The sequence below is a fragment of the Bolinopsis microptera genome, chromosome 13 (assembly GCF_026151205.1).
Source record: "Bolinopsis microptera isolate Bmic1 chromosome 13, MBARI_Bmic_1.0, whole genome shotgun sequence".
Taxonomy (NCBI): Eukaryota; Metazoa; Ctenophora; class Tentaculata; order Lobata; family Bolinopsidae; genus Bolinopsis; species Bolinopsis microptera.
The window spans coordinates 15641427-15667074 of record NC_087084.1 but is presented as its reverse complement, the minus strand read 5'-3'; the positions used below and the strand labels follow the sequence as shown (position 1 = coordinate 15667074).

General features: G+C 34.4%; 2 protein-coding genes across 2 annotated transcripts; one reads left to right on the top strand and one right to left on the bottom strand.

Annotated features, from left to right (window-relative positions):
* Positions 1-1525: 1525 nt before the first annotated feature.
* LOC134824870 (MOB kinase activator 1B-like) lies at positions 1526-9307 on the top strand. Its single transcript, XM_063836850.1, has 7 exons — positions 1526-1694; positions 5708-5804; positions 5987-6113; positions 6849-6935; positions 7507-7594; positions 7741-7883; positions 8208-9307. The coding sequence occupies exons 1-6, from the start codon at positions 1589-1591 to the stop codon at positions 7878-7880; spliced, it is 645 nt and encodes a 214-aa protein (XP_063692920.1). The 5' UTR covers positions 1526-1588; the 3' UTR covers positions 7881-7883; positions 8208-9307.
* A 1637-nt stretch (positions 9308-10944) lies between these two features.
* Positions 10945-17593, bottom strand: LOC134824866 (tricarboxylate transport protein, mitochondrial-like). The gene is made up of 9 exons (XM_063836847.1): positions 17512-17593; positions 16898-17105; positions 16345-16430; positions 16066-16203; positions 13899-14002; positions 13671-13749; positions 13060-13171; positions 11110-11274; positions 10945-11052 (listed from the first exon to the last, which is right to left on the bottom strand). The coding sequence occupies exons 1-8, from the start codon at positions 17516-17518 to the stop codon at positions 11160-11162; spliced, it is 849 nt and encodes a 282-aa protein (XP_063692917.1). The 5' UTR covers positions 17519-17593; the 3' UTR covers positions 10945-11052; positions 11110-11159.
* Positions 17594-25648: the final 8055 nt, after the last annotated feature.

Genomic DNA, 25648 nt, shown 5'->3' with positions numbered 1-25648 from the left:
AAATATTTATTATATATTTTTTCACACAGTGCGATGATAGTTTGTAGACATGTGTGATGATGTGATGTCATAAATTTTACTTTACTTTACTTTACTTTAGAGACAAGGCTCACATTAGGACTAGAAGAAAAATTGTTAGCAGACATTAGGGGTTCAGTTTATAGTTTTTACTATAGGTTGCAGTCTTGTTGTGACATAAAGCGTATATTATTGCCCACGTTAAGGGGCCTGTTAATAATTTATTAAATTATTAGCTATTTTAGATTTAATAATAATAATGTTGTGACAAAAAGTCTACACTATAACATGCTTTAGTTTATACTAGCAGGAACCCGTCTAACCCTAAAATGGTGTCAAGACTGAAGAGACTAAAACAATTATTACCTATTTAATTCGCGTTTTTGACACCACTTTGGGTACCAAATTTTGGGCTCTAAAGCTCCTATTTCTTGGCCTATTTTTTATTTTTTCATGCTGATTTGGAGGCCATTAAAGCATTTGACCCAGTCAAAAAAGATTCAGTTGTATATCTTTGACGGTTTTTGAAGAAATTCGCGTTAAAGTTGATGCCGTGGTGTCAGTAAAATGGCACAGATAAATATATATATATCGTCTCGCTTTATATATAGTAAGATTGTGTAGTTCAAGGATATAAGATGCAGCTTCAATGTGGATATTGGAGAGCTGGCGAGAGATTATGGCCTTTGTATCAATGGTTATAATAAGCTATAAATATCTTAAACTATACAGTGCTAATTAAAAATTTCTTTATACTTCATTCTCAAATTAAATTTAAAAAATTCAAAAATATACATTCATTTTATTAAAACTTTCTCACACATACTTTACTCATAGGACAAGACTTGGAAAACAGTAGCCTAGGGTAATTTAATTGAGATGTGTGTGACCAGCCAGTTATAATGTTTGGAAAGTAACATTTGCGCAGTCAAAATCTTTTATGGTCCAATCAAGCAGGGCGTGGTTATGTTGATTAGCTAATAGAGCACGTTTTAGCTTACCTCGCAAGCACATTACACTAGTAGTAAAGTCAGTCATTCTGAACTTTGGGGTTAAAATGTTGAAAATATTGGTTGATCTAGTGTTGTGATTGTCAGGTGGGTCTGCCTGACAGATTAGAAGGCAGGGTTTCCTTGACGAACATGTGTAACCCTCATGTAGGGATATTGGAGCACGGAATTTCATTATCTTGTAGAGCTCGAGGTAACTGTGGTATGTATAGAGATTTTGTATAGCTAGAAATCAGGCAGTTACAGTGACTAACTGGAGTTATATATATATGTATAGAGATGTTGTATGGCTAGAATATTGGTTTGGTGCTATCCCTGGGGTTAAGTCGACCTGCACCTTACAATTAAAGCCAGACCTGCTTTGCAAGGACTTTCAGTCCTGCAAGCTCAACAGATCGTGGCTGAGCTAAATATAAGTAAAATACAATTTAAGTAAAATACAATTTTGAAACGACCTGCTACCCCCACTGTTATAAATCTTTAGTTATATTATTGTTATTATTATATATTATAATGAAGAAAAACTCAAAACAGATATTATCTTCAATTTCCAGGTAGTCATGAATTTCCTTTTTGGTAAGTCCTCCTATCAGAAAACATTTAAACCCAAAAAGAACCTACCGGACGGAGCCCAACATCTAAAAGATTATGCTGAGGCTACATTAGGCGAGTAAAACTACATTAACATTTTGCAGAATCTTCTTTAGCTTAAAATACTGAACTTCTTAGAACATTAACAAATAAAACACAGTTCAGCTATGCTGGGGGACTACCTGAAAATGTAAAATGTTGGTTATAGCTAACTGTGTTTATGTGTAATATAACTAACTAACTGTGTTTAATGTTTATGTGTAATATAACTAACTAACTGTGTTTATGTGTATTATAACTAATTAACTGTGTTTATGTGTATTATAACTAACTAACTGTGTTTAATGTTTATGTGTAATATAACTAACTAACTGTGTTTATGTGTATTATAACTAACTAACTGTGTTTAATGTTTATGTGTATTATAACTAACTAACTGTGTTTATGTGTAATATAACTAACTAACTGTGTTTATGTGTATTATTACTAACTAACTGTGTTTATGTGTATTATAACTAACTAACTGTGTTTATGTGTATTATAACTAACTAACTGTGTTTATGTGTAATATAACTAACTAACTGTGTTTATGTGTATTATAACTAACTAACTGTGTTTATGTGTAATATAACTAACTAACTGTGTTTATGTGTATTATAACTAACTAACTGTGTTTATGTGTATTATAACTAACTAACTGTGTTTATGTGTAATATAACTAACTAACTGTGTTTAATGTTTATGTGTAATATAACTAACTAACTGTGTTTATGTGTATTATAACTAATTAACTGTGTTTATGTGTATTATAACTAACTAACTGTGTTTAATGTTTATGTGTAATATAACTAACTAACTGTGTTTATGTGTATTATAACTAACTAACTGTGTTTATGTGTATTATAACTAACTAACTGTGTTTATGTGTATTATAACTAACTAACTGTGTTTATGTGTATTATAACTAACTAACTGTGTTTATGTGTATTATAACTAACTAACTGTGTTTATGTGTAATATAACTAACTAACTGTGTTTATGTGTATTATAACTAACTAACTGTGTTTATGTGTATTATAACTAACTAACTGTGTTTATGTGTAATATAACTAACTAACTGTGTTTAATGTTTATGTGTAATATAACTAACTAACTGTGTTTATGTGTATTATAACTAATTAACTGTGTTTATGTGTATTATAACTAACTAACTGTGTTTAATGTTTATGTGTAATATAACTAACTAACTGTGTTTATGTGTATTATAACTAACTAACTGTGTTTATGTGTATTATAACTAACTAACTGTGTTTATGTGTATTATAACTAACTAACTGTGTTTATGTGTATTATAACTAACTAACTGTGTTTAATGTTTATGTGTATTATAACTAACTAACTGTGTTTATGTGTAATATAACTAACTAACTGTGTTTATGTGTATTATAACTAATTAACTGTGTTTATGTGTATTATAACTAACTAACTGTGTTTTATGTGTATTATAACTAACTAACTGTGTTTATGTGTAATATAACTAACTGACTGTGTTTATGTGTATTATAACTAACTAACTGTGTTTATGTGTATTATAACTAACTAACTGTGTTTATGTGTAATATAACTAACTAACTGTGTTTAATGTTTATGTGTAATATAACTAACTAACTGTGTTTATGTGTATTATAACTAATTAACTGTGTTTATGTGTATTATAACTAACTAACTGTGTTTAATGTTTATGTGTAATATAACTAACTAACTGTGTTTATGTGTATTATAACTAACTAACTGTGTTTATGTGTAATATAACTAACTAACTGTGTTTATGTGTAATATAACTAACTAACTGTGTTTATGTGTATTATAACTAACTAACTGTGTTTATGTGTATTATAACTAACTAACTGTGTTTATGTGTATTATAACTAACTAACTGTGTTTATGTGTATTATAACTAACTAACTGTGTTTATGTGTATTATAACTAACTAACTGTGTTTATGTGTATTATAACTAACTAACTGTGTTTATGTGTATTATAACTAACTAACTGTGTTTATGTGTATTATAACTAACTAACTGTGTTTATGTGTATTATAACTAACTAACTGTGTTTATGTGTAATATAACTAACTAACTGTGTTTATGTGTAATATAACTAACTAACTGTGTTTTATGTGTATTATAACTAACTAACTGTGTTTATGTGTAATATAACTAACTGACTGTGTTTATGTGTATTATAACTAACTAACTGTGTTTATGTGTATTATAACTAACTAACTGTGTTTATGTGTAATATAACTAACTAACTGTGTTTAATGTTTATGTGTAATATAACTAACTAACTGTGTTTATGTGTATTATAACTAATTAACTGTGTTTATGTGTATTATAACTAACTAACTGTGTTTAATGTTTATGTGTAATATAACTAACTAACTGTGTTTATGTGTAATATAACTAACTAACTGTGTTTATGTGTAATATAACTAACTAACTGTGTTTATGTGTATTATAACTAACTAACTGTGTTTATGTGTAATATAACTAACTAACTGTGTTTATGTGTATTATAACTAACTAACTGTGTTTATGTGTATTATAACTAACTAACTGTGTTTATGTGTATTATAACTAACTAACTGTGTTTATGTGTATTATAACTAACTAACTGTGTTTATGTGTATTATAACTAACTAACTGTGTTTATGTGTATTATAACTAACTAACTGTGTTTATGTGTATTATAACTAACTAACTGTGTTTATGTGTAATATAACTAACTAACTGTGTTTAATGTTTATGTGTATTATAACTAACTAACTGTGTTTATGTGTATTATAACTAACTAACTGTGTTTATGTGTATTATAACTAACTAACTGTGGTAATGTGTAATATAACTAACTAACTGTGTTAATGTGTATTATAACTAACTAACTGTGTTTATGTGTATTATAACTGAGTGTGTTTAATGTTTATGTGTATTATAACTAACTAACTGTGTTTATGTGTATTATAACTAACTAACTGTGTTTATGTGTATTATAACTAACTAACTGTGTTTAATGTTTATGTGTATTATAACTAACTAACTGTGTTTAATGTTTATGTGTATTATAACTAACTAACTGTGTTTAATGTTTATGTGTATTATAACTAACTAACTGTGTTTAATGTTTATGTGTATTATAACTAACTAACTGTGTTTAATGTTTATGTGTATTATAACTAACTAACTGTGTTTATGTGTAATATAACTAACTAACTGTGTTTATGTGTATTATAACTAACTAACTGTGTTTATGTGTATTATAACTAACTAACTGTGTTTATGTGTATTATAACTAACTAACTGTGTTTATGTGTATTATAACTAACTAACTGTGTTTAATGTTTATGTGTATTATAACTAACTAACTGTGTTTATGTGTATTATAACTAACTAACTGTGTTTATGTGTAATATAACTGACTAACTGTGTTTATGTGTATTATAACTAACTAACTGTGTTTATGTGTATTATAACTAACTAACTGTGTTTATGTGTAATATAACTAACTAACTGTGTTTATGTGTATTATAACTAACTAACTGTGTTTATGTGTATTATAACTAACTAACTGTGTTTATGTGTATTATAACTAACTAACTGTGTTTATGTGTAATATAACTAACTAACTGTGTTTATGTGTATTATAACTAACTAACTGTGTTTATGTGTATTATAACTAACTAACTGTGTTTATGTGTATTATAACTAACTAACTGTGTTTATGTGTATTATAACTAACTAACTGTGTTTATGTGTATTATAACTAACTAACTGTGTTTAATGTTTATGTGTATTATAACTAACTAACTGTGTTTATGTGTAATATAACTAACTAACTGTGGTAATGTGTATTATAACTAACTAACTGTGTTTATGTGTAATATAACTAACTAACTGTGTTTATGTGTATTATAACTAACTAACTGTGTTTATGTGTATTATAACTAACTAACTGTGTTTATGTGTATTATAACTAACTAACTGTGTTCAATGTTTATGTGTATTATAACTAACTAACTGTGTTTGCAGGGTCGGGTAACCTGGGACTCGCAGTTAAATTACCTGACGGAGAGGATCTGTGCGAGTGGGTGGCAGTTAACACTGTAGATTTCTACAACCAAATCAAGTTAGTCATCTCTCTCACACATAACACACTTCAGTAATAGTAGCATCTCCTGGTTACAACAAATATGAGGCACAATATAGGTGGATTGAATAATTGAGAATATTAAGTGATGTTGCTATTTTCCATATTTATATAACAAAATAACACACAAAAATACAACTCTAGTACTGATATAACTTCAGTATGCTGTACGGAACTATACAAGACTACTGTACTGAGGAGTCCTGCTCGATAATGACAGCGGGTCCTAAATACGAGTACCATTGGTCTGACGGTACCTCAAAACCTATCAAGTGTTCTGCTCCTAGGGTAAAAAGATAATATATTATCATTACACTGAGAAAGATTATCATTACACTGAGAGATATTATCATTACACTGAGAGATATTATCATTACACTGAGAGATATTATCATTACACTGAGAGATATTATCATTACACTGAGAGATATTATCATTACACTGAGAGATATTATCATTACAGTACATTATACATTGTATAACTGTACATTGTATAACAGTACATTGTATAGTACATTGTATATAACAGTACATTATACATTGTATAGTACATTATATAACAGTACATTATACATTCTATAGTACATTGTACAGTACATTATACATTGTATAACAGTATATTGTATAACAGTATTATACACTGTATTATATTACATTATACATTGTATAACAGTACATTATACATTATATTATACATCGTATAGTACATTGTATAACAGTACATTATACATTTTATAGTACATTGTACAGTACATTATACATTGTATAACAGTATATTGTATAACAGTATTATACACTGTATTATATTACATTATACATTGTATAACAGTACATTATACATTGTATTATACATTGTTTAGTATACAACTTGGTATTCTTGTGACTCCACAAAATAAGAAAACATTTAATTTCCAGTATATAGATTTGTTGATGACCTGGTTTAATTTTCAGTATATAGATTTGTTGATGACCTGGTTTAATTTCCAGTATATAGATTTGTTGATGACCTGGTTTAATTTCCAGTATATAGATTTGTTGATGACCTGGGTACAAGACCAGTTGGAGGATGATAAAATGTTCCCTGATAAGATCGGTGTCGCCTTTCCCAAGGTAAGTTGTCATGGTAACATCATGGTAACACCAAGGTAAGTTGTCATGGTAACATCATGGTAACACCAAGGTAAGTTGTCATGGTAACATCATGGTAACACCAAGGTAAGTTGGCATGGTAACATCATGGTAACACCAAGGTTAGTTGTCATGGTAACATCATGGTAACACCAAGGTTAGTTGTCATGGTAACATCATGGTAACACCAAGGTAAGTTGTCATGGTAACATCATGGTAACACCAAGGTAAGTTGTCATGGTAACATCATGGTAACACCAAGGTAAGTTGTCATGGTAACATCATGGTAACACCAAGGTAAGTTGTCATGGTAACATCATGGTAACACCAAGGTTAGTTGTCATGGTAACATCATGGTAACACCAAGGTTAGTTGTCATGGTAACATCATGGTAACATATCTGCCATCATTACATTTGTGTATCTCATAAACTGGGCAATGTTAGAATTAGTCAATGATAAATTTATTGTTATCAGTGTCAGATCACAAAATTAATTTCTTTAGTGTTTACAACTCGAGCTTACTCCGCATAACTTACAGTGAATATTTTCAGAATTTCCTCTCAATTTGTAAGAACATCCTGAAGAAGCTTTTCAGAGTATATGCTCACATTTACCACTGCCATTTCAATAACGTTATAGGTGAGTCACACTTACCACTGCCATTTCACTAACGTTACTTGTCTGATGCATTGTAATCTATTTGACAGAAATGTTTCTGTTTAAAAAGTTAAAATTTGATAATAATTAACATTCAATTTCAGATATTTTATAAAATTATATTTTAGATTTGGGAGAAGAGCCTCATCTGAACACTTCACTGAAGCACTTTGTTTACTTTTGTAACGAGTTCCGCCTGATCGAAGAGAAACAGTATGCTCCACTTAAAGACCTCATTGACAAGCTCATCAACAAGGAACCCAAATAAGAAGTTAGTTAAGTCAAACTAAAGTAACATAACTAAATAACTAAAGTAACAGTAGTTTTTACAATCTCATGCTACTAAGTGTTAACTACTATTCTAAAATGGACAAATTTGAATTAAAATAGGCTTTTCTCATATTATTTCCCTTTATAATAGTTTACTCATAGACTCACCCATTATGTTACCATAGCAACACTGCAGTTACCATAGCAACACTGCAGTTACCATTATGTTACCATAGCAACACTGCAGTTACCATAGCAACACTGCAGTTACCATAGCAACTCTGCAGTTACAATAGCAACACTGTCACGTAACAACTCGTTTCAGGTGAACCGTGCCCGTGGTGCAGTGAGAAGAATTTCAGAAAAGTTCTCAGAAAACCTGAAGAAATGAATATACTGACGCCGTTATTTGAATAGTGGCACCATTATCCTAGTAGTGACGCAATAGTGATGCAACTATCCTAGCAATTGTCCGAATTGTGACGTCACTATTTGGCGTACACAGTGTCGGTGATTGTTATGATGAGTTTTGCGAGCTTAATCAATGAACGTTATCAAGGTTACCATTGTTACCATGGTTATTGATGACGTAAAACTGTATCTCTATTTGTACAAAATACCGCAAGTACCTTTAATCTGTATTACTGAGATGATATAATGTAAACTGTAAGAATGTTACTTTTAGAAAACTTTCCCACACGATTATTTCACTGGATAATATCATGTTATGTGCCTCGTATAAGGTTCCTGATATATGCGAATAATATACATAATATATACCTATATAATATACTACTGAATAACTCTTCAAATTATTGCTGGTCGAAATTAGGGATTCCTGCGACAAATATGCTCTAACTTTTGCATTTAAACTGTAAGTGTAGTAGAACTACCGTGACTAGTTTAGTAAAGTTAGGGGCAGATGCCGGAACTAATAATGTGGTGCAATGTAAGCAGGTGTGGTATTGCTGTACCCTGTAACAGTTACAGGGTACAGCAATATGACAGGGTTATTGTTTACTGCGATGTGGTTTATCTGAACAATATACAAATTGTTAGATTGGTAGAACTTGCAGAATAACCCACTAGGATCTGGGTAACTTAACAATAACAATACCTTGTCCTCAGTAAAAGAGATGTATTTATATATACACTATACTAGTACATACTACATAGTATACACTGTACTAATAGTATATACTGTACTAGTATTATACACCAGTAATACCTGTACTAGTAGTAATAGTGGACATGACACCTGCCTCACTGTTAAAACACCAATATTTTACATTTCTTATCGTCCCACTCTAATTTCTAAATATCTTATAATTTGATACCACTTTTACTTACGACCCGCTTCATTTCCACTTTCCAATGATTTTACCTGCCGTGGTAATGACGATATTTTAAAATCGCAACATTTTGAAAATTGAGAATTTTAGAATTTAGATTTTAGAAACAGCTCCAGTGTTTATGGTATTGATAGCGTTTTGTAAAATGTATGACAACTTCAAGAATTTTGATAGACCTTTGCATTAATATTAATGAGTATAAGTAATTGCATTAATATTAATGTTATTATTAATATTAATAACGTTAATATTAATGAGTAATGATAGGTATAACACGATTTAAATGTCGAGGGTTTATTATTGCAATGATATGTTTTAAGTTAAGAAACGAACAAAATGCTTTGAAGTCTCAAGAAAAACAAACGATTTTTCATATTTTCATCGTCGAAATGTAAAATTTAAAGACATTGTTAAAACTCTGAACCCCATTCAGCGCACATTATCATTGTTTTAACTGATTTTAACATTAAGTTGCATTGTTTCTAATTTAGAAAGTTACTTTTAACTGTAGCGCATTCCCCAAGTGGGGGCGAAATATTATTTACAATGTGAAAATATTTGAAAGTAATGTGATTTGTAGTTACTGTTCACTCATTTGAGAAATTATGGGTTATTCAATATAAATGTTTAAATCTGTTCCAATTAGTAAGCAATTAGGAAGCAATTAGCATTGATTCTCAAATTCTATTATCGTTTATCAATATTTATAATTGTAACAGCACCAATTACCTCGACTCTCAAGGCTCTCCACAAATTCGTTGGCGCTATACAATTGATAAAGGAAATTTCTAGAAGCCGTATTGTGTGTAGCTTTGTCTGTGACAGATTCTACTCAATCAACTATTTGCTAGTCAGAATGTATAATTTCGCATTTAGAAAGTGCTTCCTACGCTTACAAAACATAACAACATGTAATTTGAGGATGTGATGGTTTGAAGGGATCAGTGTGACAACCATCACTCATGGTATTTTTATTTGATCTAAGTTTGTGTAACAATTAACATGACATTCCTCGTTAAAAGTATTTCGTGGCCGGTTCTAAGGAATTTAAGGAGCTGAAGCGCGTCGTAATGCAGTACGCGGCGGCGATATTTATGTAATGAAAGTACAATTATTTTCGCGCGAGCCTCACGCTGGGTGCGCGCGCGCGCCTCACGCTGGGCTCATCACGAGACAAGTTCAATGACTAAGGAGATGTAGGAACACTGAATCCTGGCATGCCAGTGTAACGGCTCATTACGCTTTAAGCAAATATTCGACACAGCGGTTAGAGACGTCTCTTAAATTTAGATGTAAATATAGGAAGTAAGTTAAATTGCTCAGGAATACAGTCCTTACTCCTTATCCAAAAAAGTTAAGAAACAAATGATAAATATCGTCGCATAGGAAACTTCAAACAATATCATATAATTCATATTTATTGGTAAGTATAACGAGAACTGATCTGACATAGTCAATAAATTACCCACATAGTCACATACCTAACATGGTAAAATCCCAAAACACACACATATTATTAGAATTAGGTTAATAAACAACAAGATTCCACAGATCATTAAAAAGACTAAACATTTTGTCAAAAAATATGAAACTTTTTGTTCTAATAACACTGAGTCAGTTGAATAGAGAAATACTTTAAATATAAATGTGAGATAATTCAAAAGTCGTTTAATTATATTTAATTGAAAAAAAACATCCTTGTTAAAACTATAAACTAATGTCGTAAAAATAGCTTTTTAAGATTTCTAGGTTAAGTATTTCAATCTAAAACATGTAAATTATTCATCAAAAGTACGCATGCTATTGTTACAAAGTCACGTCACAATGATGACGTCACGTCACAATGATGACGTCACGTCACATTGATGACGTCACAATGATGACGTCACGTAACAGTAGTAACATCACACCACCAGGTTCAGTGTTTAGTCAGTTTTCCAGACGAGATCCAGCACTTTCATAGTTTGCTCGTAAATTGTGAAAACAAACGCAACGTCGAACACAACCCTCCCCAGCCTGGGCACTGTGCCTTTATAAAACCTGAAAATATATTGTATTATATACTATACACTATCTCACTATATACAGTGTAACAGTGTTACATCTAGAAACACAGTGTAACATCTAGAAAACACAGTGTTACAGTGTTATAGTGTAACAGTGTAACATCTAAATATATATAGTGTAAAAATACAGTGTAACATCTAGAAAACACAGTGTAACATCTAGAAACACAGTGTCACATCTAGAAAACACAGTGTTACATCTAGAAAACACAGTGTTACATCTAGAAACACAGTGTAACATCTAGAAACACAGTGTTACATCTAGAAAACACAGTGTTACATCTAGAAACACATTGTAACAGTGTTACATCTAGAAACACAGTGTTACATCTAGAAGCACAGTTTTACATCTAGAAACACAGTGTAACATCTAGAAAACAGTGTAACAGTGTTACATCTATAAAACACAGTGTTACATCTAGAAACACAGTTTTACATCTAGAAACACAGTGTAACAGTGTTACATCTATAAAACACAGTGTTACATCTAGAAACACAGTGTAACAGTGTTACATCTATAAAACACAGTGTTACATCTAGAAACACAGTGTAACAGTGTTACATCTATAAAACACAGTGTTACATCTAGAAACACAGTGTAACAGTGTTACATCTATAAAACACAGTGTTACATCTAGAAACACAGTGTAACAGTGTTACATCTATAAAACACAGTGTTACATCTAGAAACACAGTGTAACAGTGTTACATCTATAAAACACAGTGTTACATCTAGAAACACAGTGTAACAGTGTTACATCTATAAAACACAGTGTTACATCTAGAAACACAGTGTAACAGTGTTACATCTATAAAACACAGTGTTACATCTAGAAACACAGTTTTACATCTAGAAAACACAGTGTAACATCTAGAAACACAGTGTTACATCTAGAAACCATTGTTACATCTAGAAACACATTGTTACATCTAGAAACACAGTGTTACATCTAGAAACACAATGTTACATCTATAAAAACAATGTCACGTCTAGAAACACAGTGTCACATCTAAAAACACAATGTTACATCTAGAAACAGAGTGTTACATCTAGAAAACAGTGTAACATCTAGAAACACAGTGTAACATCTAGAAGCACAGTGTTACATCTAGAAAACACAGTGTCACATCTAGAAAACAGTGTAACATCTAGAAACACAGTGTAACATCTAGAAGCACAGTGTTACATCTAGAAAACACAGTGTTACATCTAGAAACACAGTTTTACATCTAGAAAACACAGTGTAACATCTAGAAACACAGTGTTACATCTAAAAAACACAGTGTTACATCTAGAAACACAGTGTAACAGTGTTACAACTAGAAGCACAGAGTTACATCTAGAAAACATAGTGTTACATCTAGAAGCACAGTGTAACATCTAGAAACACAGTGTTACATCTATAAAACACAGTGTTACATCTAGAAACACAGTTTTACATCTAGAAAACACAGTGTAACATCTAGAAACACAGTGTTACATCTAGAAACACATTGTTACATCTAGAAACACATTGCTACATCTAGAAACACAGTGTTACATCTAGAAACACAATGTTACATCTATAAAAACAATGTCACGTCTAGAAACACAGTGTCACATCTAAAAACACAATGTTACATCTAGAAACAGAGTGTTACATCTAGAAACACAGTGTCACATCTAGAAACATAATGTTACATCTAGAAACACAATGTTACATCTAGAAACACAATGTTACATCTAGAAACACAATGTTACAAATTAAAAATACCGCACCCTTTGAGACCGTCGTGTTTGAGGACCTCCTGCGCGCAGTGGAGTGTGTTTCTGTACAGGTGCCTGTCCAAACCTTGCATTCTTGTCTTTACAACGTCCAGAGGGGTGTTACCTGGCAACCATTTGTCATGTTAAATAGCAATTAACAATCATTTGCTACCTAGCAACCATTTGTCATGTTAAATAGCAATTAACAATCATTTGCTACCTAGCAACCATTTGTCATGTTAAATAGCAATTAACAGCTACCTGCAACCATTTGTCATGTTAAATAGCAATTAACAATCATTTGTTACCTAGCAACCATTTGTCATGTTAAATAGCAATTATTTGTTGACTTGTAACCTAGCAAACATTTGTTTTTTGCCATAGCAATTGTTAGTAAGGTTTATGGTTGCGAGGTTAAATATTTCCATAGTTATTTGCGGCTGCTTTTCTTTCGATTGTGATGGACTATTCATCACTTAATTGACGGCTCACAACAACCATATAATCTATGATTTAAGAGTTCTTCTTGAATAAATGAGTTTTTTGTACATGCCAAAATAATGTTGTTTTACATGACGAAAATGAAATATTGTTGGATGAAACAGAGAAATAAGTGATCTCACCGAATACACTGGCTGCTCCAGCAATTCCACCACACAAAAATGTGCGCGCAATTCCTATTTCCACCGTGTTATCTCCACCCTTTTAAGTAGCGTAGTAATTAGTAATAAAGTAGTAGAAGGGTATTAAAAAGCTGTAAATTATAGTAAAAGTATTCATTGAGTTTTCTTTGGTACACAGATTAATGTAAGGGCAGGTGAAGGTGAAAATAATATATCAAATATAATAACCTGGAAAGAAGATTTTAAGTTGTTGAAGACGAAGAATCTGATAGCTTGGTTGGAACCCTGTTTCAGGATTGTAGCTGTGAGACCTTGGTATGTACCCCTGAAACCTGGGGATTGTAGCTGTGAGACCTTGGTATGTACCCCTGAAACCTGGGGATTGTAGCTGTGAGACCTTGGTATGTACCCCTGAAACCTGGGGATTGTAGCTGTGAGACCTTGGTATGTACCCCTGAAACCTGGGGATTGTAGCTGTGAGACCTTGGTATGTACCCCTGAAACCTGGGGATTGTAGCTGTGAGACCTTGGTATGTACCCCTGAAACCTGGGGATTGTAGCTGTGAGACCTTGGTATGTACCCCTGAAACCTGGGGATTGTAGCTGTGAGACCTTGGTATGTACCCCTGAAACCTGGGGATTGTAGCTGTGAGACCTTGGTATGTACCCCTGAAACCTGGGGATTGTAGCTGTGAGACCTTGGTATGTACCCCTGAAACCTGGGGATTGTAGCTGTGAGACCTTGGTATGTACCCCTGAAACCTGGGGATTGTAGCTGTGAGACCTTGGTATGTACCCCTGAAACCTGGGGATTGTAGCTGTGAGACCTTGGTATGTACCCCTGAAACCTGGGGATTGTAGCTGTGAGACCTTGGTATGTACCCCTGAAACCTGGGGATTGTAGCTGTGAGACCTTGGTATGTACCCCTGAAACCTGGGGATTGTAGCTGTGAGACCTTGGTATGTACCCCTGAAACCTGGGGATTGTAGCTGTGAGACCTTGGTATGTACCCCTGAACCCTGGGGATTGTAGCTGTGAGACCTTGGTATGTACCCCTGAAACCTGGGGATTGTAGCTGTGAGACCTTGGTATGTACCCCTGAAACCTGGGGATTGTAGCTGTGAGACCTTGGTATGTACCCCTGAAACCTGGGGATTGTAGCTGTGAGACCTTGGTATGTACCCCTGAAACCTGGGGATTGTAGCTGTGAGACCTTGGTATGTACCCCTGAAACCTGGGGATTGTAGCTGTGAGACCTTGGTATGTACCCCTGAAACCTGGGGATTGTAGCTGTGAGACCTTGGTATGTACCCCTGAAACCTGGGGATTGTAGCTGTGAGACCTTGGTATGTACCCCTGAAACCTGGAGATTGTAGCTGTGAGACCTTGGTATGTACCCCTGAAACCTGGGGATTGTAGCTGTGAGACCTTGGTATGTACCCCTGAAACCTGGGGATTGTAGCTGTGAGACCTTGGTATGTACCCCTGAAACCTGGGGATTGTAGCTGTGAGACCTTGGTATGTACCCCTGAAACCTGGGGATTGTAGCTGTGAGACCTTGGTATGTACCCCTGAAACCTGGGGATTGTAGCTGTGAGACCTTGGTATGTACCCCTGAAACCTGGGGATTGTAGCTGTGAGACCTTGGTATGTACCCCTGAAACCTGGGGATTGTAGCTGTGAGACCTTGGTATGTACCCCTGAAACCTGAGGATTGTAGCTGTGAGACCTTGGTATGTACCCCTGAAACCTGGGGATTGTAGCTGTGAGACCTTGGTATGTACCCCTGAAACCTGGAGATTGTAGCTGTGAGACCTTGGTATGTACCCCTGAAACCTGGGGATTGTAGCTGTGAGACCTTGGTATGTACCCCTGAAACCTGGGGATTGTAGCTGTGAGACCTTGGTATGTACCCCTGAAACCTGGGGATTGTAGCTGTGAGACCTTGGTATGTACCCCTGAAACCTGGGGATTGTAGCTGTGAGACCTTGGTATGTACCCCTGAAACCTGGGGATTGTAGCTGTGAGACCTTGGTATGTACCCCTGAAACCTGGGGATTGTAGCTGTGAGACCTTGGTATGTACCCCTGAAACCTGGGGATTGTAGCTGTGAGACCTTGGTATGTACCCCTGAAACCTGGGTAGGATTTGAAATTATAATATTGCTATTTGTAGTATGTTGTCAGGAGACCAGGTTTAAGATCGATTAAATGAGATATGATTATAATTATTGTTATAATAATAATAACTAGCAGGATCATGCAGAACAAATCTAACGAACGAATCTACCGTGGTAAACTGTAAACTGTGCAAGAAACTACAAATTAGATTCCTCCAACATTGCCAGCATAACAGCCCTCCTTTATTGTTACAAATAGTGCTGAAACTACAAACCTTCCTGTTTCACTATTTCTCTGACTCCGTGAACAAATCCCTTATACTTAGGTTTAGCCTGGTTCTGGTCGTGAATAAACTTCACTTTTACAGTTTCCATAGGACACACGATAACAATAGCCTCAGTTACACCAGCACCTGGGTGATTTGAGGTTAACGGAACTGCAATTTCGATATAATGGTGATATCAGGAATAGGAAAAACCATTTTAGTCTGAGATAATTTATGTATCAGAGAATATGTAGGATATGTAGGATGTGTAGGAAATATTATCGTTACCTAGTCCACACAGCACAGTTCTAATCTGAGTAAGTTTCCCATCCTTATCTACCAGCTTGTTCCTCAGTGCTTCGTATCCCATAAACCTGACATGATAATCAAATTACTAAAAGAAGTGTTGAGATAACAGATTTCTGCACGCATTGCACAGGTAATGTCAAGAGCCGGAAGTAATACTTCAGTCCACTGATCTACATGTTCATGTTCCAGGTTTACTAATCGTGCCTGATCCTCAATTAGGCCACAGTAACTCTACTGCTAAGGTGTTTGCACGAAAGGAGCTTGTAATCTGGCGACAAACAGCTCACCCGTTTTGTCACTTTCTAGAGATTTATCACGCCATTCGATTCTCCGTCGCGCCACATCTCATGATCGCATTATCAGGTACGCACGTTGCAGTGCATGCGCGCGCGGACGTTTCTATAATACAATGTCCGCGTTTTACGTTAACCTCACCAAGTAGACCCTTCTGGGGGGTTATGACATGGGGGCTTGCCACAAATATTGAGAACACACCGGACACACAAGACATTTAAAACTATTATAAACGCACCTGACAGAAGCTTTAGGAATTGAACCATATAACAAGGAGGATAATCCCCTATAGAAACCAAAGAATCCGTGTTGAGCGAACGTCTTCTTAATGCAGTCTCCAATCCCTGTATAGCGTGGTGTTACCGCCCTGGAGTCCAACTGTAACTGTGTCTTTACATATTCTGTAGGGAACGTGCACAGGATCTCTAAACCTCCAGCAAATCCACCTGAGTTAATTAGTAGAGGTTTACTTAAGTAGTTACAAGATGTCCCAAAAAACAGCAATTCATATTTTTATTAATATAGTACGGTTTTAAGAGGTGTGCGTGTGGGGAGCGGTAAATGTTGTCCAGAACAGGGCCTTCTAAAGTTTATCAAATTCTCCAGCTTGTGTAGTGGGCAATTTACTGTGTGGCCACTAAATGGATCAGTCCTAAGAATGTTTACAACAAATTATTAGTTAACTGGAAAATGTACACGTACAGGACACCCTATATAAAGTATAATAAAACTAGAACTTTGTATATCAATCAAATATTATTACCTAATAACTCAAAACCCAGCTAAATCATTAAGATATCACAAATAAATAACAATATACTGTTGTCATGGTAACATGCTAAATATACTAACCAGCCATAACTGCTTTGCCAGGGTGTTTCTTGCGAGCCGCCCCGGAGGGCGCGGCTGCTACAATCTCTCTAAACCTATCTCTTGTTGAGAACATAATCTACAGATAAGTGTAAAGTATAGTGTACAATCTCTCTAAACCTGTCTCTTGTTGAGAACATAATCTACAGATAAGTGTAAAGTATAGTGTACAATCTCTCTAAACCTGTCTCTTGTTGAGAACATAATCTACAGATAAGTGTAAAGTATAGTGTACAATCTCTCTAAACCTGTCTCTTGTTGAGAACATAATCTACAGATAAGTGTAAAGTATAGTGTACAATCTCTCTAAACCTGTCTCTTGTTGAGAACATAATCTACAGATAAGTGTAAAGTATAGTGTACAATCTCTCTAAACCTGTCTCTTGTTGAGAACATAATCTACAGATAAGTGTAAAGTATAGTGTACAATCTCTCTAAACCTGTCTCTTGTTGAGAACATAATCTACAGATAAGTGTAAAGTAAAGTGTACAATCTCTCTAAACCTGTCTCTTGTTGAGAACATAATCTACAGATAAGTGTAAAGTATAGTGTACAATCTCTCTAAACCTGTCTCTTGTTGAGAACATAATCTACAGATAAGTGTAAAGTATAGTGTACAATCTCTCTAAACCTGTCTCTTGTTGAGAACATAATCTACAGATGAGTGTAAAGTATAGTGTACAATCTCTCTAAACCTGTCTCTTGTTGAGAACATAATCTACAGATAAGTGTAAAGTATAGTGTACAATCTCTCTAAACCTGTCTCTTGTTGAGAACATAATCTACAGATAAGTGTAAAGTATAGTGTACAATCTCTCTAAACCTGTCTCTTGTTGAGAACATAATCTACAGATAAGTGTAAAGTATAGTGTACAATCTCTCTAAACCTGTCTCTTGTTGAGAACATAATCTACAGATAAGTGTAAAGTATAGTGTACAATCTCTCTAAACCTGTCTCTTGTTGAGAACATAATCTACAGATAAGTGTAAAGTATAGTGTACAATCTCTCTAAACCTGTCTCTTGTTGAGAACATAATCTACAGATAAGTGTAAAGTATAGTGTACAATCTCTCTAAACCTGTCTCTTGTTGAGAAACATAATCTACAGAAGTATAGTGATGTAAAATATGAACAAATAATTACTGCTCACATATAGTATATACTCAACGAAACAATAACAACAAATACTGTTAATTTGTTAACTATACTAACTCCTGCATATCAGAGAAGTACTGGGGGCAAAATATCCGGAGAAAACTTCGATAAAAGGAAAATTGAGAATATGTGTTTGAAATGGTCGCCTATGGCGTTTTTGATGGTCGTTTTTACACAAAATTTCGGCGAAATTTTGCGGTTTTGACTGAAATTTTGACCAGTGACCAATCAGTGAGGTCGGTGAGAGTGACACAAGTCGCCATCAAGGTACTGGAAACAGTATATTCTGAGAAAACTTTGATGCAATGAAAATTTTGAATATATCCTACCGGTAGGACATATTTGAATTTCAGCATCAAACATGAGACCCATCTATCAGAAGTCTCCTACAACCTCATCCCAGCCCCTATAATGGGATAGATGATTCGTTTTGAAAATTTGTGTGTGAACCATGTATAATGTATATAATGTGTGTTTAAACTTATTGTTTCATTGATATTAAATTCATGTTTCAACTTATCAAGCTATTCGAATTTCAGCTTTCCGCAACCCAAATTCCACTGTTTTGACTTTTTTCTTAAATGACCATCTTCCATGGTCACTGAGGATGGCACAAGACACAATTGAGGTACCTTAAGAACGACAAATTTAGTCTACCATAAATTTAGTCAACATTTTGACTAAAATTGTTGTAAACCAAATTTATTGGGACTACATTTTTCAGCGACTAATTTAAAAGCACACCAAAATTTCAGTAGAGCATATATATGACATGAATATTATTGAGCTTACATTGTTTATAATTAATAATATTAAATAAATAATATAATGACATCACCGTTCCTACTGCCGAACTACTTTGACTATTACATGTGTAATCCATTGCTTTTCTGCTTTCACATTATCTTACTTCCTTTTCCCATCAGGCAGTTATATCTGTATCTAGTTTAACTCATTGAAGTAATTATATGAACTGGCCCCTTTATATACTTCTAGTATGACTTTGTGTGCGAAATCGGGAAAAAAACTAGCTAAATAATGGAAAAATCAAATAAATGGAATAGAAAATGGTCTCGAAAAGTCGAAAAATGTGACTAAAATTGTTGTAGACTAAAAATTTGCGAAATTTGTTACTAAAATTATGGTAACCAAATTTATTGTGAACCAAATTTATTGTACTTACTACTTTACTACTTCAGAAACTCATCAGAACATAAATCAAATTAAATCTGAAATTGACTGAAACTTTGAACAGTGACCAATCAGTGAAGTAGGTGAGAGTGACACAAAATTTGTAAAAAAATTAAAATTAACACATGAAAAAATTAAAATTAAGACATGAATGAAATACGGCACAGAGTGACATTTTTGTGGAGGCCTAAATCAATACCGGCTAAAAATGCAAAAATTTTGAAAACTGATTCAGTTATTTTAAATTTAATGAGATCAATTCCGCGAATATCATGAACAAAGATACAGGCACTTTTGTTCATTTTAAGGGGTATTTTTGCCTTAGTATCCACATTTAAACAGATATAAACCTATAACTTACAGAAAATATGTAGTTTAGGATTACCTTTCGTATAAAGTCTCATAACCATATGCCCAAATATGGACATATGGTTTTTGGCTCATAACTCAGTCATTTGTTGTCCAATCTTGATGAAATTTCATATACTAGTTCAGGAGACCACTAGCTACAAGTAGAGCACCTAAAACCTGGGTTTTCTTTGTGAAACCAAGTTTCACAAAAAAATACCCATTGCGATTTGTAGTCGCCCAGAGATTTCTGATAGGTTGATCTCATGTTTGGTGTCCACCTTCTTTCCTCGGTACACGTACCCTCGTAGAGCAATAAGTTGTTCTCAACATTGCAAATCTTATCTTCATTCTCACATGCCTTACTACATCACAATATCTCTCCTTCCTTTTTCTTGCTATGAGGTCTGTCTGCTACTCTGTTGACGAACTGCTTACACTCTTTAGATATTCCTCCAGATGTGAGGAATACAGCCAGGTAGCCTTCTCCACATTCAACACTCTCTCCATGTACTCATCCTTCTTCTCGTTCTCATTCATTTTGTAAACTTCTTGAAGAGTCTTTGTCCTGTTTGATAAGCAATTGGGTGTGATACCCTAATGTTAAAAAAGGTTTTATCAAATGGAGTCCAAACTCCTCTAGCAGATACATCAAGCCGAGCTTGGTCACCTGTTATGGTCTTGGGGTTGAAACAGTCACCCTTGTTTACCTTCAGTAGCGGAGGTTCAACTTTCACATCATGACATACCTCTCAGCTTGCAGGTGAGAAGGTAAACAATTCTTGTTTGTTGAATACATACCCACATGCTTTGAGAGGGAGTGTGGATAGCCAGATGGATGCTCCTTTTTCACTAAGGAGATCTAGTTGCCCTATATTGTCAACCCGTGATTATTAAACGAAAAATAAATGATAAACATGATTTATAATTTAAAAACTGTAAACCACCAACTGAATTATCGCTTAAATTTAAATAAGTATCAAAACAAAAACCATCATGTGCCGTTGAGCAGCAGGGCGCGGCTCATCTGGGCCACAGCAAATCGGCGAAAATAGGTTCGGAAAAGCCACTATTGGCACTCGAGTCCTTGATCTTTCCGATGGTTCACTGGGCCTTTTGAGCTGCCGTCCTTCAGCTTCTGTCAACTGAAATTGCTACTAATCAAAGTTGAGGCAATCAGCCGACGGGCAGCTTTTATGGTTATATATGATATGTTTAATCTGTAATAAAGATCAAAATTCAAATTTGTATTCCTAAAATTTGTACTCCTATATAAAATGAAACCTTCAAAAATCTAGTATAATTTATTCTGAGGGATGAGGTTGAAGGAAACGTCTTGCAGTTTAAGATGTTGGGCCGTTGATCTTCTGATCAGAACAAATCTGAACCGTGTCCTGATATGATTTTTTCCATCAACTTTTTTTTTCTAAAAAAAGTATAAGATGGTTAGAAGTGGTAGAAATTGAGAGTGGGTATAGAAGGTAGGTAGGTTTTTCGTGTCACGTGAGTCGTGTCACAAAGGAAAACATGCATTACCCACCGCATACGCCATTTTAATGTATCTTCTCCGCGCGCAGAGCAGTAATGGTGTAGTTGCCATAGTTACCCTCCGCATACGTTTGCACGATTTGACGATTGATTGAATTACACTTTAAAATGCGCGGCGCCAATCATACAATTTGAATTCTATGGTAATTGATTTGAATAATAAGCGATTTCCCGGATCTTATACATTTGTTAAGTAGTTCAAGCTTTTCTTTACTTGATCATTGATCATACAAACATCTTGTTTTGTTGTGAGTGCTTGGTGCAACCACCGACTTGGCTCCCAATAATGATATTAGTAATCCGTTTAGTTATATTGTTGACAAATTATGATGCTGATATTATGTTGGACATGATTGTTCAGTGATTGATTTTTTATACGAAATGGACCATAAATGTTATTATGAGTTACATTACCTACTAGTACTACGAATTTCACGACTACCATTTCATTTAATCGAACAACTTATGTAAACTTGTAAACAATCGTTCCTTCACATGGCTTTTCAAGTTCTTCAAACTTTTAACTGCATATCACCACACAGGCGCAGGCTACGGTGTCCGGTCATTTAACATTTTGAATTTGAATAATCGACAATGGCAACCCCTCCATTAATTGCGCTCCGTAGCGCCCCAAGAATAGTGAAACCATTATTTGATATTTTGACCAACATGAAACGATCGTTAATTGTGATTTTTAAAATTTTAAAGGCAATGCCCAGTACGGTTGATGGAAATCTAGCGTCCGCTAACCGGCACAATTCTTGTTGACTTGGCTCTTAGCTTCTTTATTGTGGTCAGCTATCATCTCAAAGACACAAACACGGTACAGAGCAGTCTCATACCTCTGGAGGTTGTGAAGACTAGAGGGACAAAGGATCCTTCCTCTGACTAAAGTATTCTCTCTTTATACAAACATGGCAGAAACATTTGAAATTCACCCTTGGCCTTATGGCTCCAAGTTCAAATAGAGACTCTCTACATCCACAAAGTTCTTTCTCGCCCTTCTGTCTCCCCGGAGAGAAATCACTGCTGTTCTAAGGATTTCAAATCAAAGTAAAATACAATTTTATATATCGAACAGCATCAGAAAGAGAAAAATGAAATTCAAACAATATACACATAATGTGACAATGACCCTAATAAAAATTAAATAAAAAAATCTGAGCAAATTATATAAAAACCCTTTAAGTAGTAAAAGTAGCCAATTCAATGGACTGGCTCTAAATTTATATCTAAATCTGCTATTTTAACTGCACTACCACTTTTCATCTCTCTATCCAACGGCATCTGAATATCTTTGACCTGTGTGATATTATATCTTACTGGCCAGCTTCTTCACCAGTCTTTCGGCTTCACCACCCATTCCACAAGACGTTAAGAAAACTAATGGTATAAGCTTCCTAAATTATAGTAAAAAATACAATTGTTTGCCTACATTTTGTGCATATATATAATATACTATATGTAAAGTATATTACATATTATAATTTTAACATGCATGTTTGTTTTCCCAAAAAACTTAAAACTTGCTATCTCATTATTTTTACATACGGTCAAATATGCCATTGCTAAGAATAATATATGTTTGAAAGGCCAAAGATAAGAAGCAAGTGTATTAATAATGTATTAAACAAGAGCGTTACTGCGGATAAAATTTTGATAGCGCTCGATTCGTAACTTCTTTTTAATGGCGGAGTGCGCGGCGTTACCCAACGTGCTATCTGCATGTTGTAGCGCGATGCATTACTGTGCCGCGCCGCGCACTCAATGAGGCTTCTCACAGCTACTGTGCCGCGCCGAGCTGCGATGAATTGACATCGTCAATTAATCTGCATGCTATCCCTTACTTGTAGGTTTACAACCTACCAGGACGCGCGCCGAGTTGGACTCGTCGACGGTCCAATATATGGAACAGATATTTTACGAGTATCACCCGTTAATCCCTTACGCGCCAATACACGTGCCATTCACATAGCCATGTGTATACGCGTACTGCGTAACGCGCTTGTTTCACAAGTTTCCCATGCCACCTTCGGCGGTCGCACGCTACTGCAAGCGAAATTAGGGCTTTGGTTAGAGCAACACGTGCCACGTCAAAAAAAATTTATTTGTATCGTATATAAAAATTTAGTTACGACACATTTTTTTGCATTTTTAAAGCTTTGATGGACAGTGTTTTCATTTAAAATTATGATGCTACTCAAAACGTAGTAAAATTTTTTATTTTGCATATCTATGATATATTGATTAAAGATGTCAACATGCTCTATCCAGAGCGCTTGCGCTTGCAGTGGCGCGCGCGCGCACTAGGCTGTTCACTGTTGTGAAACAAGCGCGCCCGCGGTGGCGCGGAAACACATGGTTAGGTGAAACATTTTTATATACGAGTGTTTATAGCACCTCAATTTGCGATGTATTTCAATAGTTACAATTTATTCAACTAAACTTTTTTTTAAACATCCTGTCATCACTCCTGGAGTAATGGATAATAAAACAAAAGTTAATAAAAGAAAAGTTAAATTTATTACCAATTATTCAATCAATACATATCATAAATTCTAATATTGGAAACACAATGCAAAATGGATGTCTTAAACTATAATTTTGTTGTGACTAATAATCTATTGACTTTCAAAGTTGAATTTTAGTTAAGTATGAAATGCCACCACATCATAGTTAGGGTAAAATGTTATTTTTAAATTTTAAAATTGAGAAGATTGCTCTATGGCTTACAATTTAAAATTCTAGCAAAAGATATCTTATTTTTAAATAGTTGGTTACAGTTTATGACAGTACTGGCATGACTAGTTTAATTGTGGCTGGTAAAAGGACCCAGTTGCCTGTAAGGGCTTTACCGAACCCCTGGGGACCACAATGTGATAAGATCAGGCCAGATGTTTCTATGTAGAGCAATTTATTTATTTCGGAGCTATGGTTATATGATATTGCTGGTGGTCATGTTTAAAGGTCAGTTTATCCTTGTGTGTTAATTATCCATCCAGATGCTTGGTGATGTGCGTAAATCATGCCCTTCTACGATATATAATGTTTAACCATAAATTTGTTTTTACCACAGAAACTGTGGCACTAATGTCAATTAACAATATTTACATTCATTGATATTTAAAGCGTGTTTTTCCCCAGCACTACTACACAACAAAAACCTGTCGGCCCACCGAGGAAACACGGTCGCAGAACAAAGAGCCCAATTGTGCTCTTCTATTCTGTGATCGTGTGTATCTACTATAAACTAGCTAAATGTACTAAGAAAATTTAATGGAATCATTACAGTCGTTTGATAAGTTCACGTGTCAAAGTAATGTTCATGGTGATCAAATTTTTGGATCCCCGGTGGGCAAACACTCGTCCCAAAGGTTAAGGCATACCTGTCGATGTTTCACCATACGAAGTAAGGCGATTTGAACATATACTCAGCTTACAACTCAACCCATGGGACGAGACGTCGTGAGCCTCAAAATTCTCCAAAATATATAGCACATACCTAGTTAGCAAACACTAAACACAACATACATAGGATACCAAATAATGTATAATGCCATTACTACATTCGCGTTCGAAAGAAAATATATCTGCTATCTAATTTAAAAAATTGATGAATAAACCTGAAGAAAGGAGAAGGAGAGAGGGGTTTGGGAGAGGCAGAGTAGGAAAACAACAGGATCCTGTGCCGCAGGATTTTTAAAATTTGTTGTATGATGATTCGTTTTGTTTCGTCTCTTAGATTAATATAGGTCTGATACCCTTGTCATGGTTCTTTGCAATATATGTTTATTGCAATAAATATAATAATCAATAAATTAGAATAGAAACTTGTTTTCTTTTCAGCTCACTCTTCTGAAACCTCTTCCTCTACA

Coding starts and splice junctions, on each gene's coding strand:
- LOC134824870 (XM_063836850.1), top strand. CDS start 1,589: ATGAATTTCCTTTTTGGTAAGTCCTCCTATCAGAAAACATTTAAACCC. Junction 6,114..6,848: donor TCAAGTGTTCTGCTCCTAGG/GTAAAAAGATAA, acceptor TTTAATTTCCAG/TATATAGATTTGTTGATGAC. Junction 7,595..7,740: donor CCATTTCAATAACGTTATAG/GTGAGTCACACT, acceptor ATTATATTTTAG/ATTTGGGAGAAGAGCCTCAT.
- LOC134824866 (XM_063836847.1), bottom strand. Junction 16,204..16,344: donor AACTGTGCTGTGTGGACTAG/GTAACGATAATA, acceptor CAAATCACCCAG/GTGCTGGTGTAACTGAGGCT. Junction 11,275..13,059: donor AAACACGACGGTCTCAAAGG/GTGCGGTATTTT, acceptor ATATATTTTCAG/GTTTTATAAAGGCACAGTGC.